At 39.3% G+C, this 27615-nt stretch overlaps 1 protein-coding gene across 2 annotated transcripts in view; it reads right to left on the bottom strand.

Moving 5' to 3' along the window:
* CXADR (CXADR Ig-like cell adhesion molecule) overlaps positions 1-27615 on the bottom strand; it is an 81668-nt gene that overhangs the window by 14251 nt on the left and 39802 nt on the right. Inside the window, exons 4-7 of one of the 2 annotated variants that reach the window (XM_024239240.3) lie at positions 21409-21564; positions 19720-19842; positions 19069-19207; positions 14949-15132 (exon numbers count right to left, since the gene is read on the bottom strand). In XM_024239240.3, the coding sequence (XP_024095008.1) occupies positions 14949-15132; positions 19069-19207; positions 19720-19842; positions 21409-21564 (602 nt within the window). 2 annotated transcript variants of the gene reach the window in all.

Here is a 27615-nt window from a genome sequence, read left to right as displayed (position 1 = left end):
TCTAGGAGAACATACTTAACTGCAGAGGCTGTTTAATAAATTCATAAATTTAATAAATGGTGGTTTTCATAATCAAGTGGATTCATATTTCTTTCTAAAGTGGTCCAGGGCCAGGTACGGTGACTCATGCCTATAATCCCAGCACTTTGGGAGGCAAAGGCTAAAGACTGCTTGAGGCCAGGAGTTTGAGACCAGCTTAGATAACATAGCAAGATCCCATCTCTATAAAAAATATAAGTAAATAAATAAAGTAGTCCATCACCTCTTCATGTCTTCCTGAGGTTAGATGCATCCAAATCCTCTATATCCAATAGTAAATGAATAGGAAAGGTTGTTTCTTTTTATAAAATACAACAGGAATGGAACAAATCATGCCTTCATACAAACACACTTTTATTGAACACTTACTCTGCCAGCTAATATCCAGGCCCTAAATGGCCAGTGTAACAAGTTTGTGATTCAAACCTCACCAGCACCATCACCATTCAAGGACTGCTTTCTGTGTTCTAAGCCTCTTCTCTCTCCCATTCTTCATCCCAAATTTCCTAAATTTCATCTCTTTTCTGTCTTCTTACCCTACCCTACAACTGGCAATCCGCCCAGGGAATGGCCTCACCTATACGTCATAAAGAAAAGTGAGACCGGCAGGGCACAGTGGATCACGCCTGTAATCCCAACACTTTGGGAGGCCAAGGTGGGCAGATCATGAGGTCAGGAGATTGAGACCATCCTGGCTAACACGGTGAAACCCCGTCTCTACTAAAAACACAAAAAATTAGCCGGGTGTGGTGGCGTGCACCTGTAGTCCCAGCTACTTGGGAGGCTGAGGCAGGAGAATCGCTGGAACCTGGGAGGCGGAGGTTGCAGTGAGCCAAGATTGCACCACTGCACTCCAGCCTGGGCAACAGAGTGAGATTCCATCTCAAAAAAAAAAAAAAAAAAAAGAAGAAAAGAAAAAAGAGAAGAAAGGAAAAAGAAAAGTAAGACCATCTAATAACATCCTATCCACACAGTCACAAATGTATTAAATCTGCATCCAACTCACTTTCTGAAGTTCTTCATTTCATCTTGGCCCCTTCTTTCCAGGCTCTCTTTCCACAGCCTACATTAATTATGCTTGCATCTCTCCTATCTTAAACTAACCTTTGCCCTGCCTCTAGTTACTGTGCCCTCTTGCTTTTTCCTTCCCTTCACCACCAAGGACTTTGAAAGAATAGTCTATTAGCTTTTATATTGGGTCTTATGAATCAGTTATCTCTGGAACTAGTGGGGGATCTGGTGAAGGGGGGATGTGGAGAGGCAAAGAGAAGATAAACAATAACCATTTCATCTGATATGATTTGAACCTTACATAGGATTTCATTTGAGACAGGTATATGCAAAATGTACTGCTTCCTTAGATTTCTTAATTTTTTTTTGAAGACAAGGTCTTTTGCTCTGTCACCCAGGCTGGAGTGCAGTGGTGCTATCATGGCTCACTGCACCCTTGGGGCTCAAGCAATCCTCCCACTTCAGCCTCCTGAGTAGCTGGGACAACAGGCACGTGCCACCATGCCCGGCTAATTTTTGTATTTTTTGCAGAGACGGGGCTTTGCCATGTTGGCCAGACTGGTCTCGAACTCCTGGGCTCTGCCTGCCTCGGCCTGCCAAAGTGCTAGGATTACAGGCGTGAGCCACTGAGCCCAGCCCTGCTTCCTTAGATTTCTTTAATCCACTGTTCTAAGTGTTGACCCAACCATCCTACCAGAACTGGTCCATCATCATGTATGATTTCATTTTCACAGTAGGGTTTTCTTAGTTCCTGCGTGCCCCAGGGCGCTGACTTGGGCTTCTTCTCACTCTATACACTCTTACCTGGTGATTTCCCCATATGCCTTTCACTTACAAAGGCCAGAACTTCTCACCTCACACCTGTTAGTTTAGCTATTAAACAAACAGACAAAAACAAATCAAAGGTAAGTGCTGGTGAAAATGTGGAGAAATTGGAACTCCTGTACACTGCTGTTGGTAATGTAAATTGGTACAGCCATTATAGAAAACAGTATGGAGGTTCCTCAAAAAATTAAAAATAGAACTACCCTATGATCCAGCAATCCTACCAATCTTTTGGTATTTTCAGAAGAACTGAAATCGAGATACTGAAGAGCTATCTGCACTCCTATGTTCTCTGCAGCATTATTCACAATAGTCAAGATGTGGAAACAACCTAGATGTTAATAGATGGATGAATAGATTAAGAAAATGGTATCTAAATACAATGGAATATTACTCGGCCTTAAAAAAAAAAAGTCCTCCTATATCCAACATGAATGAACCTGGAGGACATTTTGCCAAGTAAAATAAGGCAGTCTCAGGAGGACAAATATTGCATAAAACCACTTTTATGAGGTATATAAAATAGAGAGAAACGGGGAGGGAGAAATGGGGAATTGCTATTCAACAGGTAAAAAGTTTTAATTATGCAAGATGATTAAGTTCTCATGTTAAATATTTTTACCACAATTAAAAAAAAAAAAAGGCCAGAAGTTCACTTTTTTTCCTTACCAAGGTTTCTTAAATTGTGTTCTAGAGATCAATGCATCAATTAAAAAAAAAAAAAAAAAAAGCTTGCAGAATGGTCTGACGTGTGAGAAAAAGTGGTTTCACTTAAATTTCATTTCATTTTTCCCAACAACCCATTGTCTTAATACCTGTGCTCTGAATGCTCAAAAGAATGAAAAAGACTCCAGGAATGCAACATTACATATGATATAAAATTAAAAACAATCTCTAGGTCCACAAATAAGAAAATGATGAGTTATAGAACATCAACTTAATGAAACATCACGCTTCATTAAAATGGATATATATGAAATACTTCCAACAACAGATGTTTATGATACAATAATATTAAGTAGAAAAAAAATCAGAGAACATGCACTTTAAAAATAAAACATATATATTTAGATATGCCAGAAGTGAAATAGGACAGACAGGTTTTGATGATGATGTCAGGTAAAATATTTTAAAATTCATTTACTATTGGTCACAGTGTTATCTTAACAAGGAAACAATTTTTTTTTTTTTTTTTCGAGACAGCTTCTCACTCTGTAGCCCAGACTGAAGTGCAGAAGCACACTCACAGCTCACTGCAGCCCTGACCTCCTGAGCTCAAGTGATTCTCTCACCTCAGCCTGGCAAATAGCTGGGACTACAGGCATGTGCCACCACATCCAGCTAATTTTTGTATTTTCTGTAGAGACGGGGTTTCGCTAATGTTGCCTAGGCTGGTTTTGAACGCCTAGGCTCAAGCAATCCACCCTCCTTGGCCTCCCAAAGTGCTGGGATTACAGGTGTGAGCTACTGCGCCAGGCTGGAAAACAATTTTTTAAATATTTCACAATCAAGTCAGATGATGAAAATCAAATTTGAATTTGGATAATAAATGAATTAAACACATGCTGGCTTATAGAGAAATTATTTCAATAGTTCTCGTTACTGGCAGGTATTTTGATATAACACAGTAAATGATGTCACACATTATAGCAGCACTGGTGTATATCCTAGAGTTTTGGAGATAGTCTAAACAGCATGGAAATGTAACATATTTAACTATAAATATAGTGCTTTTTTGTTTTTTGTTTTAAAATAAAGACTAGTCAAGTGCAGAAGTGAGAAGGGGCAAAAGACTAGAACAAAGAGCTTGACCTGTAACTGTGAACATTTAATGGAGATAACTCACTATCTTTGGACCTGCTGGTTCTGCCTTTGATTGAACAGTGACAGAGAAAGTGTGAGTAGAGACATTTATTTTTCTCATGGTTAGTACATAACACCAAGGGACTACTTCCGAGTTACTGTAAAAATCCCAAAGGCAGGGTAACCATAAATCTTACTGCCCAATCCAACATACTTTTGAGAGCAAATGATTTATTGCTGTTATCAATTACACCGAAGTAACAGACATAAATCTACCCCCGGAAAAGTGGGATACAGTCACCTTATATTAGTGAGATATGAGACAAATATTACTAGTATAATACAAGAATAATAACGATGCTAAAAGCTAAAACACTTAACTGAGCACTGACCAGGTGCCAGCCTGTATACTTGACATATGTAAACAGCAATCCCATAAAAATTGGGATAGATACTACAAGGTAGATACTATTATCCTATTTTATTCGTGAGGTAAAGGAGTATAGAGAGGTTAAGTGGTTTGTCTAAGGTCATCCAGCTAGTAAGTAGTGAAGCCAGAGATGGAACCAGAGCTGGCTATCTCCCAAGCTCCTTTTATGGTGTTATCCTGACCAAAGTATTTTTGGAGGATTCCCTATCTCCTTGCCAACAGCCTATTAAGCACTTACTGCATTTGTACCAAATTAAATTTGTTCAATCAATGGAACCCTGTTGGGAATGTTTCTTTTTCCTCCTTTTCAAAGCCCTTAAAAACTTTTTTTTTTTTTTTGAGATGGAGTCATGGTCTGTCACCCAGGCTGGAGTGCAGTGGCATGATCTCGGCTCACTGCAACCTCTGCCTCCCAGGTTCAAGTGATTCTCCTGCCTCAGCCTCCCAAGTAGCTGGGACTACAGGCACCCACCACCACGCCTGGCTAATTTTTGTATTTTTAGTAGAGACAGGGTTTCACCATGTTGGTCAGGCTGGTCTTGAACTCCTGACCTCAGGTGATCCACCAGCCTCCGGCCTCCCAAAGTGCTGGGATTACAGGCGTGAGCCACTGCGCCCAGCCTAAAATCATTTTTCTTTTAACTTTAAAAATTTTACAAATTAATCCCAGCACTTTGGGAGGCTGAGGCGGGTGGATCACGAGGTCAGGAGATCGAGACCATCCTGACTAACACAGTGAACCCCGTTTCTACTAAAAATACAAAAAAAAATTAGGCGGGCTTGGTGGTGGACGCCTGTAGTCCCAGCTACTTGGGAGGCTGAGGCAGGAGAATGGCATGAACCCGGGTGGTGGAGCTTGCAGTGAGCAGAGATCGCGCCACTGCACTCCAGCCTGGGCGAGCAAGACTCCGTCTCAAAAAAAAAAAAAAAAAAAATTTTTTTACAATTGAGGACAGGCATGGTGGCTCACACCTGTAATCCCAGGACTTAGGAGGCCGAGGCAGGGGTATCACTTGAGTTCAGGAGCTCAAAACCAGCCCGGGCAACACAGCAAGACCTCTCTCTACCAAAAATCAAAAAAATTAGCCAGGCATGTTGGCACACCTGTTATCCCAGCTACTTGAGAGGCTGAGGCAGGAGTATTGCTGAGCAAAGAAGATCGAGGCTACAGTGAGCTATAATCGCACCACTGCACTCCGACCTGGGCAATAGCGCAGGACCCTGTCTCAAAAAAACAAAACAAAACAAAAAACAGAAAAGCCTTCCCAACAGGAGGAGCAGTAGATAGAATGAGACACTTTATTCAAGATTGCCAGGAATATTATCTTTCTCACTGGCTGACAGCATTGGACCCCTAAATATCAACCCTTAGGTATGTATGTGTGTGTGTGGGTGTGTGGGGGTGTGTGTGTGTGTGTGTGTGTGTATATGTAATATATATATTCCATATTTTTCCATTTCCCTACTGTGTGTGTGTGTGTGTGTGTGTATGTAATATATATATATTCCATATTTTTCCATTTCCTTACTTCCTATTTGAGTGAAGTGCCCATAGTTTGGGCACTTGTTTATATCACACTCATTCTTGGTAATCAACATTTTTCTATCTCCAGTCCTCTCTCCTACTCCAGATACATCTAGGTATCTATTCGACATCTCCATTTGCATATCTAACAAACTTCTCAAACTCAACATGCTCAAAACTGATTTCCTTAGCTTCACTTCCGAACATTCAAAGAATTAGCGCTCTGACGACTGCCTTTGCTTCTCTCTGCATTCTCTGAGATGATGACTTCATCTATTCCTGTCTAAAATCTGCCTTAAGGCTTAAAACTGCCAAATTTTCTCTCCATTTCGGAATTTTCTACTTAGGTCCAAGTTGGTAATTCACCTGCCTCCTATCATCATGCCTGGATTCTAACAGACATTTTATATGTTGCATGGCTAAAACAGGATTCTGCTTTCAAATTTGCTAATCCTTCTGTCTTTCCTAGTTTAGTATCATAATTTCCCACACAGCTGCTCCAACCGAAAACCTAATATCCACTCACCCATCATGACCAATCCATTCACTGATAACTTTTTTAAATAAATATTCAGGATAAACTCACAAACACACATACACAAGTACTGGAATATGTTTAGAGCATTCCTAGAAGGGTAAATAAAAACTGATCATATTTTTCACTATATACTCAGACCTTTTGAATTTTATTCTATGAAACAGATGACCTATTCAAAAATTACCAAAATTGAAGCAATCAGTTAATGCCTTTTGAAGGGGAAGTGGGGACAGAAACTGGGAAATACGGGTGAGAGGGTTAGATTTCACTCCATACTTTGTGCATTACCTTTCTGAAATACTTTACAAACTATTTCAGGTTCATTAATAGTTATCTTGTGAATAACTTAAAATGTAGAAGTTCTTATCACTTCCTGGCCTTTTGGCTAAGATCAAGTGTGAAATGTAGAAGTTCCTCTAAGCTTTACTTCCCTCAAAAAGTAGTTTTATCTTGTCAGCAAGATTCACTTAAAAAGACAAATTCATAATCTTTTCTTCTCTTTTACAGGGTCTGCTCTGTTGCCCAGGCTGGAGTGCAGAGGCACGATCTCGGCTCACTGCAGCCTCCGCCTCCTGGGTTCAAGCAATCCTCTTGCCTCAGCCTCCCGAGTAACTGGGATTACAGGCATGCGCCACCACCCAGCTAATTTTTCTATTTTTAGTAGACATGGGGTTTCACCATGTTGGACAGGCTGGTCTCGAACTGCTGGCCTCAAGTGATCCACTCACCTCGGCCTCCCAAAGTGCAAAGATTACAGGTGTGAGCCACCGTGCCCAGCCTCATAACCGTTTCATCAACTACTTTTTCACTTGACAAGCGATGTGAAGTCAACAAAGTCACCCATATTTGAAATAAAGATAGTATATTCCTGGGGCAGGCGGAGGCAGTTCAGGATCATGAAATAACTATGTTGGCATAGTTATTTAGGTGTTGATGCTGTTATTATGCCATTGAAAGTTAAACAGAGAACCCTCTGGGTACATGTTTTATACCAATGCACACTATCTTATTAGTCTCTCTCATAATGTGCAGTCATCATTACTGTTATGGGTTGAAGTGTCCCCATCCTCTAAATTCCTATGTTGAAGTCAGATTCCCCAGAATCTCAGAATGTGACCTTGTTTGGAAACAGATTTGCTACGGATGCAATTAGTTGAGATGCGGTTATATGGGTAGGTCCTAATTCAGTGACTGGTGTCCTTAAAAAAATGGAAATGTACACACGGTGACAGACATGCATAGAGGGAAGAGAGATGGAGAAAATGGTCACCTACAAGCCAAAGACACGGGTCTGGAGCAGATCCTTCCCTCACAGCCCTCAGAAGGAACCAATCTTGCCAACACCTTGATTTTGGACTTCCAGCTCCAGAACTATAACACATTTCTGTTCTTCAAGCAATTTGTAGCCATTTGTTACAGCTAATACAATCACACATAGAAATTACCTGTAAATGACTAGGCATTTCAGAAGACTATCCGTTTAAAAAGACTGACAGAATACTCTTTAGGTCTTTTGGAAAGCTAAAATCTTCTAAGAAATTGTTTTCGGTATTTTAGCAGATCACCTCAAATTCTGATACTAAGATATATTATTAGTATACCAAAATTAAACAACAATTTTTAAGCAGGTATTTTTTTTTTCAACCACACTAAGAGTCTGCAATTTTGTGAAGCCCAAGGGAAAAAAACTTAACATTAGTTAGTGCCTCAGCATGGAAATCAGTCATCTGCAAAGGGTTTCCTAAGCACTCAGAGGCTCCCTAAGTTGGTTAATTATTGAAATAATCTGGGAGAGAAGAGTCACTGATTTCACCCTAGACCTACTCAGCGGGCAACCGTCAGAAGGGCTTTAGAAATATATTTCTAAAATGCTTCTTATAATGAGTTTTGTTTCCATGTTCGCTACTACTGAGTCAGGTAACCCCATGCTGTATTTGGGCAAGTTAACTCTTTAAGCCAAGTGCAGCCTTTCCCCTCATTGTACATACTCATCCTTTTTCTCATGATACTGCCCTTTTCTTTTTGAGACGGAGTCTCGCCCTGTCACCCAGGCTGGAGTGTGCAGTGGCGCGATCTCGGCTCACTGCAACCTCTGCCTCCCAGGTTCAAGCAACCCTCCCACTTCAGCCTCCCAGGTAGTTAGGATTACAGGCATGCACCACCATGCCTGCCTAATTTTTTTTTTTTTTTTTGTATTTTTAGTAGAGATGGGGTTTCACCATATTGGACAGGCTGGTCTCGAACTCCTGACCTCAAGTGATCCACCTGCCTTGGCCTCCCAAAGTGCTGGGATTACAGGCGTGAGCCACCGAACCTGGCCAATACTGCCTTTTTGAAAAGACCAGGCCAGGTGCCTTGCAGAGTATATGATGCATATTTAATGAACACGTATTTGTCCCTAGTGTCCATAGGTTTCTTACTAAATATCCACTCAGCATTTACTGAGCAATTTGGAAGTCACAGACTTATGCAGTGGGGACTGAGGTGGGTAAATCACCTTCAGGTTACTGAAGGAGGTATATCAAGCATGTGAAACAATTAGAATGCAAAGGTTTTGTGCCATAAAAGACCTGTGCTGACATTGAGGAGGGTCCAGAAGTATCCCTAATTTGGAAAACCTAATAGCTTCTTTTTGTATAGTTACCTTAGAGTAGCAACTTTTCCCCCTATAAATATTTAACACAATTTAAAAATCATCTAAGTAACAAAGTATGTTTGACTTATATTTTGGAAATACCAGCAGAAAAACTGAGCTTAGTTTCTTGGACTAGCTTCTTGATTTTTTCACTGTTGGTATCATTGCATCTTGAAATTATCTTTGATTATGCCTTAGACTTACACTATTTTTACTGAATAATAAGTTACTTCATACCCAATGTTGTCTCAGTTTAATCAGCTTTGCCATTTGTTAACCAGAAATATGATCCAGCCATTAGAGCTATAAGATTAAAATATGGTCTAAATGAAAGGCATTTAATTATTCTCAGTTCCACTTAGCATATTGTACTGTAATCTCAATTCTTTGAAAGTTTTTATCATTATCAGCATCCCAGCTATCAAGGATAAATACAAAGAACTTTCATTATTATATCAATTCTGTCTCTTTGAAATCTTCCAACATCCCCTGTGAAGTAGGTATTTTGTACCATTTTAAGCACTAGGAAACTGAAGCAAAGTGAAGCAACTAGTAATAAGTGGTATTTAAACATGCCTGACTCTAAGTCCTATGCCCTTCACCTTTTAATCCCCGAGTAGAAAATTTCACATCGTATAAATCAGTGGTTCTCAAAAGGAGGCGATTTGGCTTCAACCCCAGGGGAGATATTTGGTAATGTTTGGAAATGCTTTTTATCGTCACAACTGTGGTGGGGATGCTGTGGTGGGGTGGACCAGGGTGCTACTGATATCCAGTGGGTGGAAGCCAGGGGTGCTGCCAAACATCTTGCAATGCACAGGACAGTCCCCTGCAACAAAGAATTATCCAGCCCAAAATGTTAATAGTGCTGAGGTTGAGAAACCCTAGTATAAACAAAATATTCTTCAACGTGCTTCTTACAGTAGCATCAATGGCACATTCTGGTTTTTCCTGAAATCAACATTTACAGTCAATGAAAATACTTTAAGCCATAATGAGATGTTACTTTGGTTCGAATATCTGTGCCTCCCTAAAATTCTCATGTTGATATATACATTTTATTAGCCAGAAGCCCAAATCTCACCATTATGTTGAAATCTTAATACCCAACGTGATAGCACTCAGATGTGGGGGCCCCTTTGGGAAGTGATCAAGTCAGGAGGACTCCACTCTCATGCATAGCATTAACGGCCTTATGAAAGAGGCTAGAGGAAGCTTTCCTCCTTTCTGTCATGTGAGAATACAGCAAGACACGCCATCTTTGAAATAGAAGGTAAGCTCTCACCAGACACCAAATCTGCCAGTGCCTTGATCTTTGACTTCCCAGCCTCATATCTGTGTATATATACACACATTGGGCAATATATCTGAAAAATGTTTGAGTTTATACTGTAAATTCTGAAATGATCACAGAACGTTGGCGGTTTCCATCCCAAATAGTATATACTGTTATATAAGCACACAGGAATGGGGAGATAATGGTCTGTATGCTTGACATGTTTTCAATAATGTATTAATATGATTGTTGCAATCTTTATTCTTTCTGTTTAGAGGATACACGGGGGGAAAGGAAACCATGACACAGCAAGCAGGGAGGAATAAAATATTAAAGCTTTAGTGGACATCATATAAAAGGCACAATAAAGCCACACCATGAGGCAGAGAACTGCTTTCTTGATTTTATTTCAAAAGTACACAAGGTCACAAAACTAGAGCAAGTTGTTTTTCTTAACAAATTTTGTTCTTACAAATTTCAAAATCTGCACCATTGGATATATAAGCCAGAAATCGTACATACAAAATCTGAAACTGACACTGTCAGTCCTATACTTTGCACATGTGAAGTGTCAGAATACTTTCCTCAGTAGTACAGGTGTATTTATCATTAAAATTCACAATTAGGGAAAAGAATAAGTGAATCAATGAATTGTGGTTCTCTTAAAACTTGTGTCATTAAATAAGTTAGCAGAAAACACAAAGTTCTGTTTGGATGGAGCTTTTAGTCTCGATGACTAAAACCAAACCCAACTGATATGTACTATATTCTTAAATTATAAAATAAGATAAATTATAAAAGTTAACCTTAATGAATAAGAGGCTGGGTTATCTGCTATAAGATAAATGATCAGCCTTCCCTAAAGATAAATAAACTGAACCACAATTCACAAATGTGTTTATTATTCTTCCCTGCTTCTATAACATTTATAAAAGGAATTTGTGCTCAGTTGTGGTCTATTTTAGTGTTAAAATAGGTAAATGAGTAAGAAATCCTATTGCAGAACATGATGCCTTTATTGCTGGAATATCCAAAGGCATTCAAAATTTTAAAACTTGCCCAGAACATTTACACTAAACACAGGAATGTTATAAAGATATATGTACATATATATATAATATATAATGTCACAAGCCACTAAGAAGTTAAAATTGTGCCAACATTTTCTACAAACTACTCTTTACGTGACACATCAAAGCATTAACCACATAAAATATGAACTTTTTCTGTTCACACTGGAATAAGGCATCTGAAAGCCCTAAACGCTGCTGAAGTGAAAATTAGAAGAAAAAACTCTTAACATTCACATAACACCAAATGTACATGCTGCACGCACACAAAAGACACTGAGAATATTTTTAAGAAGCCACACATCACAGAATTTGATAGTCGACTTCATGCAATGAGTTCCTTTTATATTTAATCAAAAGGTTTACTTGCCCCTTTACTTGTTCCAAATTTCCAAGATTAACTCTTAAATTTGAAAAGGTATCCTTTTAATAAAAATCAGGTATCTCTTTATATCCATGATCTATATGGATAGTGATTTGGATTTTTTCAATCAAACTCTCCCTAAGATACACTCAGGCTGTGTTTCCATTTTAGAAAGTCCATGGCAGATAGCTCAAATTAAAAAGAAGCAATTAGTTCAGAATAATTGGTTACTGTCATGAATAACAGACATTTTTGGGGGTGGGGGAATGAGAGGCTCTCTAATAAGGGAATCATATTAGTTAAGATTGCCAGTAAGAAAAAAAATAGCTGTAAACTACTCCATATTCAAAGTACAGAACTGGCTGGATGCTGCGGCTCACACCTGTAATCCCAGCAATTTGGGAGGCCAAGGCAGGAGGATCTCTTGAGCGCAGCAGTTTGAGACCAGCCTGAGCAATAGTGAAACCCCATCTCTTAAAAAAAAAAAAAAAAAGTACAGAACTATATATTCTACAGTATCATTTCTCTTCAAATTATCCTCTGTAACCTAAAGAGATGGATGGTATCAAGTCTCTCAGTTATAAAGTAGAATAAAATGGCTTTGCTGTTAAGATGTAGTACTGGGCCGGGCGCAGTGGTTCACACCTGTAATCCCAGCACTTTGGGAGGCCGAGGCAGGCGGATCATGAGGTCAGGAGATTGAGACCATCCTGGCTAACACGGTGAAACCCTGTCTCTACTAAAAATACAAAAACTTAGCCGGGCATGGTGGTGGGTGCCTGTAGTCCCAGCTGCTCGGGAGGCTGAGGCAGGAGAATGGCATGAACCTGGGAGGCAGAGCTTGCAGTGAGCCGAGATCACGCCACTGCACTCCAGCCTGAGCGACAGAGCGAGACTCCGTCTTAAAAAAAAAAACAAAAAAAAAAACAGATGCAGTACTGTCCTTGACTGATCTAACTGAAATGCTTTAGTAATTTTTTGTTCAACTACTTGATTACCAGTAGTAATTCGGGAGCAAATATTTGATCTCTGGTTCAACTAAATTATCAGTGAGAACTACTTGAAAATGTATTGGTACTATTTGGCTGGCAGAATTTTACAGTGAGACTTAAGCCTTTAAAACAATGTCCTCGGGAAGAAAATCTTGTTCCTCATATATTATTAAAAACAAAAAAAGGAAGGAAAGTCTTATACGTGTCCACTTTCTATGATAACTTCTACTTAGATCAATAGGATAATGTTCATTATATGAAAGTCAGGAATAGGAAGAACCAAAATTTTATTATTAATGTTCTGTTTATTTACTTATTTTTATAATATTTTATAAATAAACTTTATTCATATAAAACAGGCCAAACATCTGACATTCAAAAATGGCTACTGTTATAAAATCAGAAACATAGTCAGAGTGTTGGGAATATTGAAATTTCTAAATCTTTATGAATAACACAATCGCTTAAGTTATATCCACAAAGAACAGAAAAGAGGCAAGCTTGAAAATGTGAGGATAGAAAGGTATCACAGTGATGTGTTTTTAGAAACAGTACCTTCACCTCTAAGCACCTTTCAGGTAGGTGATAGCTAGATCATAGGCACCAGAAATTCATAACAGAAATTAAATTACCCAAAAGGCACAGATGAAAATGTTAACACGAGTATAAAAGTAATTTTACGTAAGGTTAAAACCTGTTTTTAAAATGCTTCCAAATATGTAAAACTATACACAAATCCATTACACATTCAGCTTAAGTTTACCATTAAAAAGTGTACACACAATACTCTACCTGTAAATACATGCCACCGTTTATAATGTAGCATTTACCACCACAGCACCCAAAGATATTAACAGAAACCAACTCCCTACTAAAATCTAGGGAAAGGTTTTAGAGCTAGTGAAATAATTTATTGCAGACCGTATTTATTATAAAGAAACTGTTGGCTCATTCCACTATATCCACACTCCCTCACAATCTTAAGGGAAATACAATAAATCCACTTTCTTCTCCTAAAATGATATTTAGCACATTTGGCAAGGAGGAGTAGTCCCTTTACTCCTTTTTCTTATCTTTTTTTCTTTTTCTTTCTTTCTTTTTTTTTTAAGAATAAATCACTTTCACAAAACTAAGACTCAAACTTTTTCAAAGCTCAGCTTGATTTGCTGGAACTACACAGAGACATGTTTGATCACACAACAGCCACTGTACATCCTCCCAAGTCTGGAATACAGAATTGATGGAGGACACTTAACTTGCTTAAAATGTATTTGATTATTCTGCATTTATGATAAAAAATATCATCCAGGGATTATATTCAAGAGGGTAAATTTAGGATTACATGTTTCTAGAACATATAATATGTAACACCATCCAAAAACAACAACATAAAGCACTGAGACGGAAGAACCACTTAAAATTTAGAATAAATTAGGAAATTTCAATCTATAATTGTCAAACAATAAATGAGTTATAATATTTTTCTAATAAGAAAAATATCACCTGCGAACTATGAGATACTACATCCTTGGTCTGGCTGGCCACCATTTTGAAGACCACCACAGATCTCAAGGCATGAGACTACTCACCAACAAAATCTATCCCTGCTATTGCACCTAGTGTCATCTCAGTATGTGGCTGACAGCAAATGTTCTAACTTAATCTGATAGATGCTCCTTTAGCATATAAAAGAGCTTGCTAAGTCCCTATTACCTGTAGCAGTCTATCAACTAAATATTTAAGAAGTCATTTCATAGACAAGGTTTATGAATGACTTAGAAGTAAAATTAGTAATTTCTAAACCACTGTAGTGTTTTCTATATTTTTAGAGATATTACAAACACAGAGTTTTCAAAGGAGCTGTAAAAACAAGTACAAACATACATAAGTAATTTTGTCATGGATATTTCTGTACTAATTTGGGGGAGACTGATGGGCCATAAATAAATGAAATACACATCCTAAAAATAATGGTAAAAATTATCAAGTACCACTTTCAGATGGTTATTCAAGTATCAACTTGGTATGCAAGTAAGTTCACCAATGTCTTCACCTATGATTTCATATTCAAAGTGCTACATCTTACTTTGGTACTGATAAATTTAGAAACCTTTATAATCAACCTCTTAAAGAAAATCTAGCTTTTTCAGATGGTAAACTTGTCTTTACTAACTTTAATGCCTGTAACTATTTCAATATAACCAAACAAAAATTTTTAAAAATATATTCCGTACAGTTCCTGATTAACTTATTTTTTGATGTATTTTGAGGCTAGTAACAAAATTTAGACCAGAATAGGTTTTGATATATCAAAAAAAGGAAAGGAACACGGAGAGCACAGATGAGACGTATGGAAGCTCTATACTATAGACCCATCCTTGCTCTGTGCTGGAATCATCACAGGAATCGCGCCCATTCGACTTAGATTAGGGGCAGCTACCTTAGCAGGTGGGAGAGTCGGACTCTGAGGAGTGCGTTCAAAGTCTTCACTTGGTACTTGGTTATACTGAGTCTTGGAATATCCTTCCATGTTGGAAGGAGACATGGATCCCAGGGATGAATGATTACTGCCGATGTAGCTTCTGGCAGTGGACGTACGGCTCTTTGGAGGTGGCACATCTTCCCTGGAAAGCAAAATCCCCAATACATGTCAAGAGAATAAGTTTCTAAAAACCTACAATTATGCAAGCTATGAATCATGGATAAGAGCCTGTATTTAGGTACTAAACATATAAAAGTGTGTGTGTGTGTCACAAAAAAGCAAAAATTACAAGCCATAACGTCATAAATTGTGTATCTGTCTCCAATCTGTCATTTTGATTAAAGAGTTATAACTTCACACTTAATGAAATATGGTATTTACACAAATGTAGATGATTCTAGAATGTTGTCTTACAAAATACAAATCTCAAATAGTTTCATATTCTAGTATCACTGGTCAAGATAATCTAGTTAAAGCCATGTAACACTTTATAGTTGAGAAAACACTAACACCTACAGATATATTTCTATCTTAATCACACCCGTAATCCTGGCACTTTGGGAAGCTGAGGTGGGCAGATCACTTGAGGTCAGGAGTTCAAGACTAGCCTGGCCAATATGGCAAAACCCCATCACTACCAAAAATACAAAAATTAGCCGGGCTTGGTGGCAGGTGCCTGTAATCCCAGCTACTCTGGAGGGTGAGGCAGGAGACTCTCTTGAACCCAGGAGGCAGAAGTTGCAGTGAGCCAAGATCGCGCCACGGCACTCCAGCCTGGGCACCAGAGTGAGACTCTGTCTCAAAAAAAGAGAAATAAATAATAAATTTTAAAATTTTTAAAAAAAGGAAAAAATTCTTTTTCTATTAAAGTTATCTAAAACCTTAGCTGAAACCACTACAGATTTAAGTTTGCTGGGAATTTAGGCATAAGAATTTTCATACCAAACACTGACAGAGAGCTCAATTGGCCCTCCATATCCACGGGTTCCACATCTGTGAAGCCAACAAACCACGTATAGAAAATTTTGTTTTAATATTTTTAAAATACCTAACATGTACATTTTTTTCTTGTCATTATTCCCTAAACAATACATTATAACAATTATTTACATAGTATTTACATTATATTAGGTATTATAAGTGATCTAGAGATGACTCCAAGTATACAGAAGAATGTGTGCAGGTTATATACATTGTATCTTTTTCTTTTTCCTTTTTTTTAAATAGAGACATCTTGCTCAGGTTGGTGTCTTGAACTCCTGGGCTCAAATGATCCTCCCATCTCCGCCTCCCAAAGTGCTGGGATTACAGGCGTGAGTCACTGCGCCTGGCCGCCATTTTATATCAGGGACTTGAGCACCCTTGGATTTTGGTATCTGCAGGAGGTCCTCCACGGATACCGAAGAATAACTGTGTATATGAGTTATCTTTGGTGCATTTAAAAAATACAGCCATACTCGTTTCATTGTGCCTTGCTTTTATTACACTTCATAGATACTTACTGCATTTGTTTTTTTTTTTTTTTTACAAATTGAAGGTTTGTGGTAACCTTGTGTCAAGCAAATGTACCAGTGCCTTTTTTTTTTTTTTTGAGACAGAGTCTTGCTCTGTTACCCAGGCTGGAGTGCAGTGGCATGATCTCGGCTCACTGCAAGCTCCACCTCCCAGGTTCACGCCATTCTCTTGCCTCAGCCTCCCCAGTAGCTGGGACTACAGGCGCCCGCCACCGCGCCCAGCTAATTTTTGTATTTTTAGTAGAGACGGGGTTTCACCGTGTTAGCCAGGATGGTCTCTATCTCCTGACCTCGTGATCAGCCTGCCTCGGCCTCCCAAAGTGCTGGGATTACAGGTGTGAGCCACCGTGCCCGGCCACCAGTACCATTTTTCCAACAGCATGTGCTCACTTCATGTCTGTGTTGCATTTTGGAAATTCTCACAACAATTCAAACTTTCTCATAATCATACCTGTTAGGGTGATCTGTGATCAGTGATCTTTGATGTTACTATTTTAATTGTTTTGGGGCACCATGAACGATGCCCATAAGAGACAGCCAACTTAATAAATGTTGTGTGTGTTCTGGCCATCCCCCCCAACATCCTCCCCATCTCTCACCCCTCCCTCAGGCCTCCCTATTTCCTGAGACACAATAATACTGAAATTAGGCCACTTAATAACCCTACAATGACCTCTAAGTGTTCAAGTAAAAGGAATAGTTATCATGGCTCTACTTTTTAAAAAATTATTTTATGTATTTTGAGACAGTCTCGATCTGTCAACCAGGCTAGGGTGCAAGTGGTGCGATCCTAGCTCACTGCAAGCTCAAACTCCTGGAGTCAAGCAATCATCAGCAAGGCTCTCTTTAAATCAAAACCCAGAAATAATTAACCTTAGTGAGGACAGCATGTTGAAAACCAAGAGTGGTTGAAAGCTAGTATCTTGCACCAAACAGCCAAACAAAATTGTAAATGCAAAGAAAAAGTTCTTAAAGTAAAGTCAAAGTGTTACTCCAGTGAACACGTGACTGATAAGAAAGTGAAGCAGTCTTATTGCTGATATGGAGAAAATTTAGTGGTCTGGATAGAGGATCAAAATAGTCACAATATTCCCTTACACCAAAGCCCAATCCAGAGCAAGACCCTAACTCTATTCTATTCAATTCTATCAAGGCTGAGAGAGCTAAAGCAGCTGCAGAAGAAAAGTTGGAAGTTAACAGAGGCTGGTTAATGAGTTTAGGGAAAATGGCTGTTTCCATAACATAAAAATACAAAGTGAAGCAACAAAGTGCTGATGAAGAAGCTACAGAAAGTTATCCAGAAGATCTAGTTAAAAGATCGTTGATGAAGGTAACTACACTAAGTAACAGATTTTCAATAGAGACAAAACAGACTTCTACTGGAAGAAGACACCATCTAGGCCTTTAATGGCTAAAGATGTCAGTGCCTGGCTTCAAAGCTTTAAAGGACAGGTTGACATCTTGGCAGGAGCTAATGCAGCCCAGGAGTTCGAGACCAGCCTTGGCAACATGGTGAAACCCCATCTCTACAAAAAAATATGAGAATTAGTCAGGTGTGGTGGCTCATGCCTGTAGTCCCAGATACTTGGGAAGCTGAGGTGGGAGGATCACTTGAACCCAGGGGGCAGAGGCTGCAGTGGGCCATAACTGCACCACTCCACTCCAGCCTGGGCAACAGAGAGCGAGACCTTGTCTCAGAAAACAAACAACAAAAAACCCAACAACCAAAGAAAGAAATTGCCATAGCCACTGCAACCTTCAGCAACTACCATCCTGATCAGCCACCATTCATCAACACTGAGGCACGACCTTCCACCAGCAGAGAGATTAAGACTCACTGAAGGCTCATATAATCATTAGCATTTTTTAGCAATAAAGTATTTTTTTAATTGGGGTATCTACACTGTTTTTTTACACATAATGCTACTGCACATTTTAGACTACAATATAGTATAAACATAACCTTTTATGCACTGGAAAAACAAAAAAATTCATGCGATTTATTGCAGTGTGCGATAACTTTGAAGTGTGCCTGTACAAGTGTCCAGACCCCCACCCTAGACCTGCCAAATGTCAATTTCTAGGGTGTGAAGTCATGTGTTATTACTTTCTAAAATTCTATTATCTAATATGCACACTTCTCGTTAAGACCTACTGATTTAGAATATTTAAGGAAAATAAAAATTATACTACCAATTGTTCTACAAACTTCCAGATTACTTGATACAATCAGGTCAGTTTTTTTTTCAAACCTCAATATCCACTTCATCCCTACCACTGCAGGCAGGGATTCTTCTCAAGAAGCAGGCAGCCTTGAGATAATCATTTCGCAGTGGTTCTTAAAATGGGGAGAAGGTTGGGGAGCGGGGTACAATGAATGGTGGTTGGAGCTCTGCACTTGCAGTTAGAAGTAAATGCTTTCAAATGTATTGAGAAGAAGGGGGCCAAAGCTTTCATCCATTCTCCTAAGAAAGATGCTTCGGGTGGTTAATAAGAGAACTAATGCTTTAGAGACATGACATATATTTGGTATACATCAGTCAACTCCTGTCTCACTTAATTACCTGATATCGTGATGAACTTCCTTTTCGTATTTTTCTTCTCTGCGCTTTTTACGACAGCAAAAGATGATAAGACCAATGAGCGCCAGAGCAAGCAAAGTTCCTATAATGGCTCCTGCAATTAGTCCAGCTTTATTTGAAGCTAAAATAAGAAGAATTAATAGTAAAAAAATATATATATACATGTATAGATATTGAAGGTAGGCTATACATTTTGAGATTGATTTCATCACATGTATTAACTTTAAGAGACAAATTATTTAGTCTTTTTGATCTGGGGGAAAAATTCATAAAAAGAACTGTCTTTGAACTGTATAATCTATTTCAAGCATTAAAATGATAAAACCTGTCTGAAAGATTTTAATATTCAACGCTATCTTGGTTAACATATAAGAATGTTCTAAGCTACTCATACTTATAATAGCTAAATATGGTACAAGGGTTGATTTGACAACTCTTACCTTCTTAATATATCATTGCCATTACGAAGTTTTTTTAATAAAATATACTTTTCTAGAAAAGCTAATAATCAAACCACAGTGTTCTGATCAAAGTCAGTGTCCCTTTGCCCTTAATACACACTTGCTGACTGAACTAAAGGAGGTGGTATAAAGATAACAGAAACAAAATCACCAACAGAAAGAAGATACTTACGAGGGACAACGTTTAGACGCAACAGGCACTGATCAGAGCCCACTCTGTTTCTGACTGTACAGCTGTATGTCCCAGAGTACTCTGAAGAGGCATTTTTTACAGATATAACAGATGAAGTCATTTCTATGGAAGGAGGAAAAAGAAAACAAACTCATTTTTATAGTATGTATTGTTATCAGGTGTTAGTAAACATAGCCCTCTCCAAATTTAACAATCCAGTTAAAAGCAAGACAGACCAAGAGTGGATGCAAGCAAACTGGCATTGAGCCACACAGATGTTTCCAGAATTCAATCATGCTTCCAGTTCACGTGTATCAAGGTGAAAGTAACCATGATCCCCTGCACCACACAGCCTCAGCTGGAGCAGGGGTGTTGGTCCACTGTGTAGCTGCTGCAAACCCATTTTGGGGCATATCAGACTATAAACACTACTGCATTCCACAAAGGATCTTTCATGCAGCAGGAAAATATACAAAACCTATTTTATTCCTCCCTAGATGGAAGAAACATACAAAAGGAAGTCAGAAGAGGACTCCCAGATTGGTCTCTTAGTTTGAAAAAAAGAGAGGCAGAGAGAAAACCTACTAAAGACCAGGATACAGTGGATGGCGGGGTGGAGCCTGGTCATCAGTTTGAACTAAGAAGTCAATTATAACACATAGGTGAGCAGATTTGGACAATTTGTAACTTTCTAGTTAGTGTCACACAGGTTTTCTTTTAATTTTTAGACACACCATGGGTAAATTACTATATTTTCAATCTAGGCAAAACACTAAAGATCCAACTCTTATTATACTTTAGCCACTATCTAAGTTATAATCATGAACATGTTTCATCAATTAAAAAAAAAAAAATTGGCCAGGCGCAATGGCTCACACCTATACTGTGGGAGGCTGAGGTGGGTGGAGAGCTTGAGCCCAGGAGTTTGAGACCAGTGTGGGCAACATGCAGAAACTCCATCTCTACAAAAAATACAAAAATTAGCAGGGTGTGGTGACACATGCCTGTAGTCTCAGCTACTCGGGAGGCTGAAGTGGGAGGCTCACTTGAGCCTGGGAGGTAAAGACTGCAGGGAGCCGAGATGCTACCACTGCACGCCCAGTCTGGGTGACAGAGCGAGACCCCTTGTATCGGAAAAAAAACAAAAAAACAAAAAAAAATACCAAAGTAACTAATACCCTAAAAAAAAGAAATAATAGAATAGCTCTTCATTTATAATATATGACACTAAATTGATATTATAAAACACTGAATAATTCCCATGGAAATCCTGATTATTCTATGTAGAAAAGGGAAAGAAAGCATTTGGGAATCTACAATATATAAGCAGGCTGGGCACATGCCTGGGCTCATGCCTGTAATCCCAGCACTTTGGGAGGCCAAGGAAAGAGGACTCCTTGAGCCCAGGAGTTTGAGACCAGCACAGGCAACGCAGGGAGATCCTGTCTCTACAAATTTTTTTTTTTTTTTTTAATTAGCAGGGTGCAATGGCATGCACCCGTAGTTCCAGCTACTTGGGAGGCTGAGGTGGGAGGATGACTTGAGCCTAGGAGGTTGAAGCTTCACTGAGCCGTGATTGCAGTGAGCCTGGGTGACACAGCAAATCCCTATCTCAAATCACACACACACCCCTACTAGATCTTAGTCCAAATCAATGGCATATGGTACAAATACTATTATCAGCAGTACCTGCTAACCACAAAGTGGGCATTTTCTGTGAGTCAGACAATTTTTGCCACTCATACTGTAATGGAAGTGAACCTTCTTTTGGTTCACATTTTAGTTTAAAGTCACTTCCAATTTCTTCTGATCCATCAACGTAACATCTTGCACCTGAAGGCTTAACTGAAAAAGAAAACAAATTATAAATTTACATACGAGGATGGAACTTACTTTTATGAATACAGCATTGTACACAACCACTGACTCATTATCAGTTGGTTCTGGGTTCAGAATTCACAAAACAATGAAAGACCACAGTAAGTGATCAACATCAGTTTATTCAGCTTTATCTGACACAAAACAGCAAAGAATAAGCTCAGACAAGCAGCCACTGCATTAGTAGATATGGCAATATCTCAGGCATAGCTCGGTGCCTGTCCATTTCATGGGGCACACCTGAAAAAAAGCAAGAATGATACACTTGCTTTTTTCAGCAAGACCACTTGAGAGTCAAGGAAGCTCTCCCTTCCATTCCTTAGCTATTCTTCCCCATGCTTGACACGTAGCCCTCTGGCAGTATGTACTAAGTCACATCCCTCTAGGTGTCATAAGCCTGACAATCAGGCAGTTTATCATCAACAATACTAACAACACTTAGTGTAGCAAGGAACAACCAGCATTCTGCATTTACATCAACTCAAATCCATCCAAAGAGCAGGCTACAAAAAAGAAAACCTGGGCTGGGCATAGTGTAATCTCAGCACTTTGGGAGGCCAAGGCCGTGGCGGGATCACTTGAGGTCAGGGGTTTGAGACCAGCCTGGGTAACATAGCGAGACTCTGTCATTATAAAAACTTCGAAAAATTAGCTGGGTGTGGTGATGTGTGCCTGTGGTCGTAGCTACTTGGGAGGCTGGGGTAGGAGGATGGCTTGAGACCAGGATTTTGAGGCTGCAGTGAAGCTTTGATCATGTCACTGCACTCCAGCCTAGGTGACAGAACCAGACCCTGAATCAAAAAGATATTCACAGCCTGGAAATTCATGTGTAAAAAAGAATATTTAATTAAAAAAAAGGAAATCTGAGGTTATATTCCAGGTGTTTCTGGTTAACCGTTTAGAACAGCTACTAACTCCATTACCTGCAACTCACCCCAATCCTGGATTAACATCTTGGCATTGCATACTCTTCTGCTGAATTTTAATAAGGTATAATATTCACACAATAAAGTTAACATGTTAATCACGTGGGCTGATTACTTTTAATAAATGTGTCTATATCCATTAAGCACCACTCCAACCCTCTCCCAAGAAAGTTCCCTCATGCTGGTTACAGTAGATGTGACTCCAAAACCCTGGACCCAGGAAGCCACTGATCAGATTTCTACCACTGTAGATTAGCTCTTCTGGAATCACATGAATAGAATACTACAGTATGTATTTTTTTGTCTTCTTTTATTCAGCATAACATTTCTGAGATTGAGCCATGTTATTGTATATATAGTTATTTTAGTATTTCAATGGACTATAACCCAAGTTTGCTTATCCAGTCACCTGTTAATGAATACTGTGTTTCCAGTTTGGGGCTACTGTCAAAGCCTAGTTAGCCAAATTGACAAGGAGCAAGTGTGTAGTCTATCAAAATCCAGACTGACCAGTGAGGACGGCATTACGAGGAACCACGGAATGCCACTGGACAAGAGCAGGGATGCTGAAGGATTCTCAGGAGGTTGTAAGGAAGTAGCCATCAGCTCTCAATCAGCTGTTTCTGAGATTAGGAAAAATGGGGATTAAACAAGAAGTGGGAGCTGTGAGGAGGTGGGGCCATTTAGTAATTGACTATTCCAGTAAAGGATGGGTAGAGAAATGTGGGTCTGGGGGCAACATTAGAGAAGACAGCAATAGTCTATGCTTTACTACTGCTCTATAACCTTGGGAGATATAATGTTTTCTATAAACTCTGTGGCTGACTTTAATCTGTATCTGTCCCTCCGGCTGATAAACGTCAAGACTGTTTTTTTCTTTTTTAGTTTAAGCTGATTTTCATTTTTTCAGTCATGAATGGGTTTTTATTCTTTCACTACTATGAATAAAGGTAAATGCATTTTTGTTTTGCAGTATTATGAACAACGCTGCTTGAACACTCATGTAAACACTGGCGTATGCTTTCCTTTGTCTTAGTAATTGCTGGATCATATGGTGACTGTACATATTTTAACACAGTAAGAAATTGTCAAATTGTTTCCCAAAACTGGCTCAACACGATTTATCATATTCAGTGGGGTATCTTCAACTAAGGTTATCAACCATGACCTTATTCCTTCTTAGTAACTCCTTAACAAATTTAATTGTATTCCCCTTCATCTGCTCCTACTTACATTTTTAAAATAAGGGTCAACACATATTTAACTGCACTGTTGATTTTTCCAAGCAAATCTGTTTATTTTTCAATCTGACCAGGTGCTCTGGAGACTACATCAATTGGACTTTTAAATAAGTTTTGCAAATTATTTCATCCTGGGAGTCTTCAATGAAATGAGCCTTGTTCTCTTCCATTTCTTCAAACTACCAATAAATCCTTTATTAGAATAAATAACTGATGCAATGCTTTGTGCATCAAACATCTATGGGTAATATGGTATTCTAACTCTAATGCTCCTCTTTTCTATATCCATTTTCTCCCATATAACCAGCAATCTAAATATATCTAATAACGGATAGTTATTTAAAATTGCTGCTAGGAAATTCAGGGCCTCACTACAACCCGTCCACAATAAAACAAGATTCTACCAACACAGGTTTCTGAATGACACTTTGGAGCGGCCCACCTGCTTTCCACTGGGAAGAGAAAGTACAAGTCTTTTACATGCCAACATCCAACCATTATACTACGAGGAAGATTAATTCTTAACCCATGATACTCTGCTGGAACAGAAGAAAACCACAAAGAGAGCACGAATAAAGTCTTGTCTCCTAAATGTTTCTTTGGTCTGGACTTCCCACATACTGGCCACTGTCCTCAGAACATCTGCCTCCATGATCACTAACACAAACAATAGTCCTTCTCAGATAAGGGTATGTGACCATCAAGTTGTAGCTGGACATGGTATCCCACCAATTTAGTAATGCTCTGCTCCATACATGTATTACTTCATCATCTTTCCCTGCTAGTGGCTACGGGAAATACTCTCTAAATCCCTACATGAGACAGGGGATACTTTAATCATGATGTCATCCTTCCAAGAAATATAATTTCTTATTGGTTCAAAAATACCCTGACTCCAGGCAAAATCTATCAATAGATGCTAAAATCAATAGGCAAAAGTTAAATAAGAAACAGTATATCTGCATAGTCTCGAAGTAGCTCCCCCAAGACATTTTTTAATTATAGAGGGAAAAATAATAACTCTAGAGTGGAGAAGCCCATCAGATAAAACTTAAACCAAGTGATCACGATTAGCAATAAGACATGACATCATATGCCCCTGGACGTGACTGGAGGAGATTAAGGAGATATAAATGCAATGTGGATTCTAGATGCAATCCTAGTACACAAAGGACATTACCGGAAAACAGTAAAATTCAAATTGAGTCTGTAATGTAGTTAATAGTATTGTATCAATGTTAATTTCTTGGTTTTGATAATTATAATATGATTTTGTAAGATGTTAACATTAGGGGAAATTAGATGATGAGTCCACGCTTAGAAACTTCCTCGTATTTTTGCAACTTTTCTATAAAACTAAAAATTATTTTAAAATAAAAAGTAGTGAGGGGCCGTGCCCAGTATCAATGGTCTGCAAATCCCTTACGACCTTTAAGGCCAGTGATGACTCAGCCACTACACTTGCTGTTGCCACTGTGATCTGGTGGCATGGTGCAGCGGGAGTATACCATACATGTCCAGGAATTGTTAACTGTGCATGTTCTGCTCTTCAAAACAACTCTGTCTCTTTATATCAAAAGGTTTCAATAAACAGGCCCTTCCAGAGCTCCAGGGGAAGGTGCCCGTGATATATGGCCACAACAGTAACCTTCTATCAGTTCTCTTTGTTATCATTTCCCACTTCCGCTTCTTTACTGAGCTGCATCCACACGAGCTTTGCTGTGTCTGAAAGAACAAGGCAGGCACGACAATGGAGCAAGCTACAGCAACATGCTGCCCCTCACATCCAGACGACTATCAATCATCTCTCTGGGTTAATGGCCACATAACACACAAGCTCAATGAATGCACTGCCATTACCCTGTGAATGCCATGATGGCAACTACTTCAGATTTCCCACAAAAGAACCAAAGCATTAGGCAGAGCCACTGTCAGTCAATCAAATGAGCTCCAGTGACCACCACTTAGTTGGGTCACTAGGGGGCACTTCATCTTATCTTTTGCCCCAGATAATCCAGGCAGAATTTCCAGGTAAAACTAACAGATAAGCTTCAATCGAATTAATTTTCACCTTCAAGAGAATACAATTCTGGTGGTTCTCCCAGCAGCAGTCATGACTTACCTAAAAACATGGAAGAAAGAGCTACAAGGAATTCTCTGGCTCTGACGCCACCTCATCCAGATCAGAGTACCAGTCGTCCCTACTTCTCTTCGGCAATCACTTCCCTGCTTTCTCCTCTCATCCCCAGTTTATCCCCTCTCCCCCTCCTTGGTTTGAACTGAAGGCTGACTTGGCTATAAAATTCTCCCCAGGAGTAACTCAGGGTGAACTGTGTCAATGCTTCCCACTTACCCATTCTTAGGACATGCTGGGGTTCAAAGTTTAATATAAAAAGGCCATTCCTACTGCCAGGCAGTCACAGCTGGCTCCTGGCATAAGTGAACTGAGCCACATTATGTGCCATCCCTACCACCCAACTCAGGTTCCTTTTTGGGAAATGTTCTGCTGTAATGTTCTCTTCAGTTGAGAACTGCAAATGTGACCGTGAACCTGGTCCCACAGGATCCAGACAATACACAAACACACAAACATGCTTGTCCACAACTCTTCTGGGAATATGTGCCAACCCTATTAATCCCAGTGTACCTGTCCCATCAAACAGGGGTTTCACAATAAATAATTCTGATAATCAAATATCTTCTGCTTCGCATATCATGAATTAGTTAATATTCCGTATACATCTTCCAACTTAATACTTCCTAGAGAGCAGTGTTGGAAGAAAGTAAAGTCAGGGTTAATCTCAGGAATTCCTGGGTCTGTGATAAGAATTCGGACCAGGCAGCCGGATGTGGTGGCTCACACCTGTAATCCCAGCACTTTGGGAGGCCAAGGCATGCAGATCACGAGGTCAGGAGATTGAGACCATCCTGGCTAACATGGTGAAACCCCGTCTCTACTAAAAATTAAAAAAATCAGCCAGGTGTGGTGGCGGGCGCCTGTAGTCCCAACTACTTGAAGGGCAAGACAAGAGAATTGCTTGAACCCGGGAGGCGGAGGTTGCTGTGAGCCGAGATGGTGCCACTGCACTCCAGCTTGGGTGACAGAGCGAGACTCAGTCTCAAAAAAAAAAAAAAAAAGAATTCGGACCAGGTGTTAATCTTTCACTTGCTTATACATTTATAACAAAGAAAAGTTACTCCATGTTTACTCAATGAAGACACAGAAAATTCAAATTTCCAACATTACCATATTCCTTTTCCTGGTTCCTTTTTTAGACTGACTTACTTTCACACCAGAAGAAACATTTTTAGTTAGTGCAATTCAGAATGATGCTTTTCACCAGGACCTCTTCAGGTCCCCATTCAATGAGGCTGCCTGCAGATTCTATCTACCAAGACAATGCATGAATTTGCCATGAAGGTACACAAAAATCCCCACTCTTGTTCCTAGTCTCTAGGAGTAATAGTTAAGTGCTGGGTCTACTTGTAGGAGGAGTAGTTAAGTGTTGGGTGCCCAAGTCATCTTGAACATTGCTCTCCTAAAGAGTATTCTTGTAATCTCAGCACTTTGGGTGGCCGAGGTGGGTGGATCACCTGAGGTCAAGAGTTTGAGACCAGCCTGGTGAAACCCTGTTTCTACTAAAAATACAAAAATTAGCCAGGCGTGGTGGTGCATGCCTGTAATCCCAGCTACTTGGGAGGCTGAGGCAAGAGAATCACTTAAACCTGGGAAGCAGAGGCTGTAGTGAGCAGAGATTGTGCCACTGCACTCTAGCCTGGGCAACAGAGTGAGACTCCATCTCAAATAAAATAAAATAAAATTAAATTAAAATTAAAATAAAGAGTATTCT

Source organism: Pongo abelii, chromosome 22 (genome assembly GCF_028885655.2).
Source record: "Pongo abelii isolate AG06213 chromosome 22, NHGRI_mPonAbe1-v2.0_pri, whole genome shotgun sequence".
Lineage (NCBI taxonomy): Eukaryota > Metazoa > Chordata > Mammalia > Primates > Hominidae > Pongo > Pongo abelii.
Note: the sequence above shows the minus strand (reverse complement) of the source record. Positions and strands in the feature narration are given on the sequence as shown.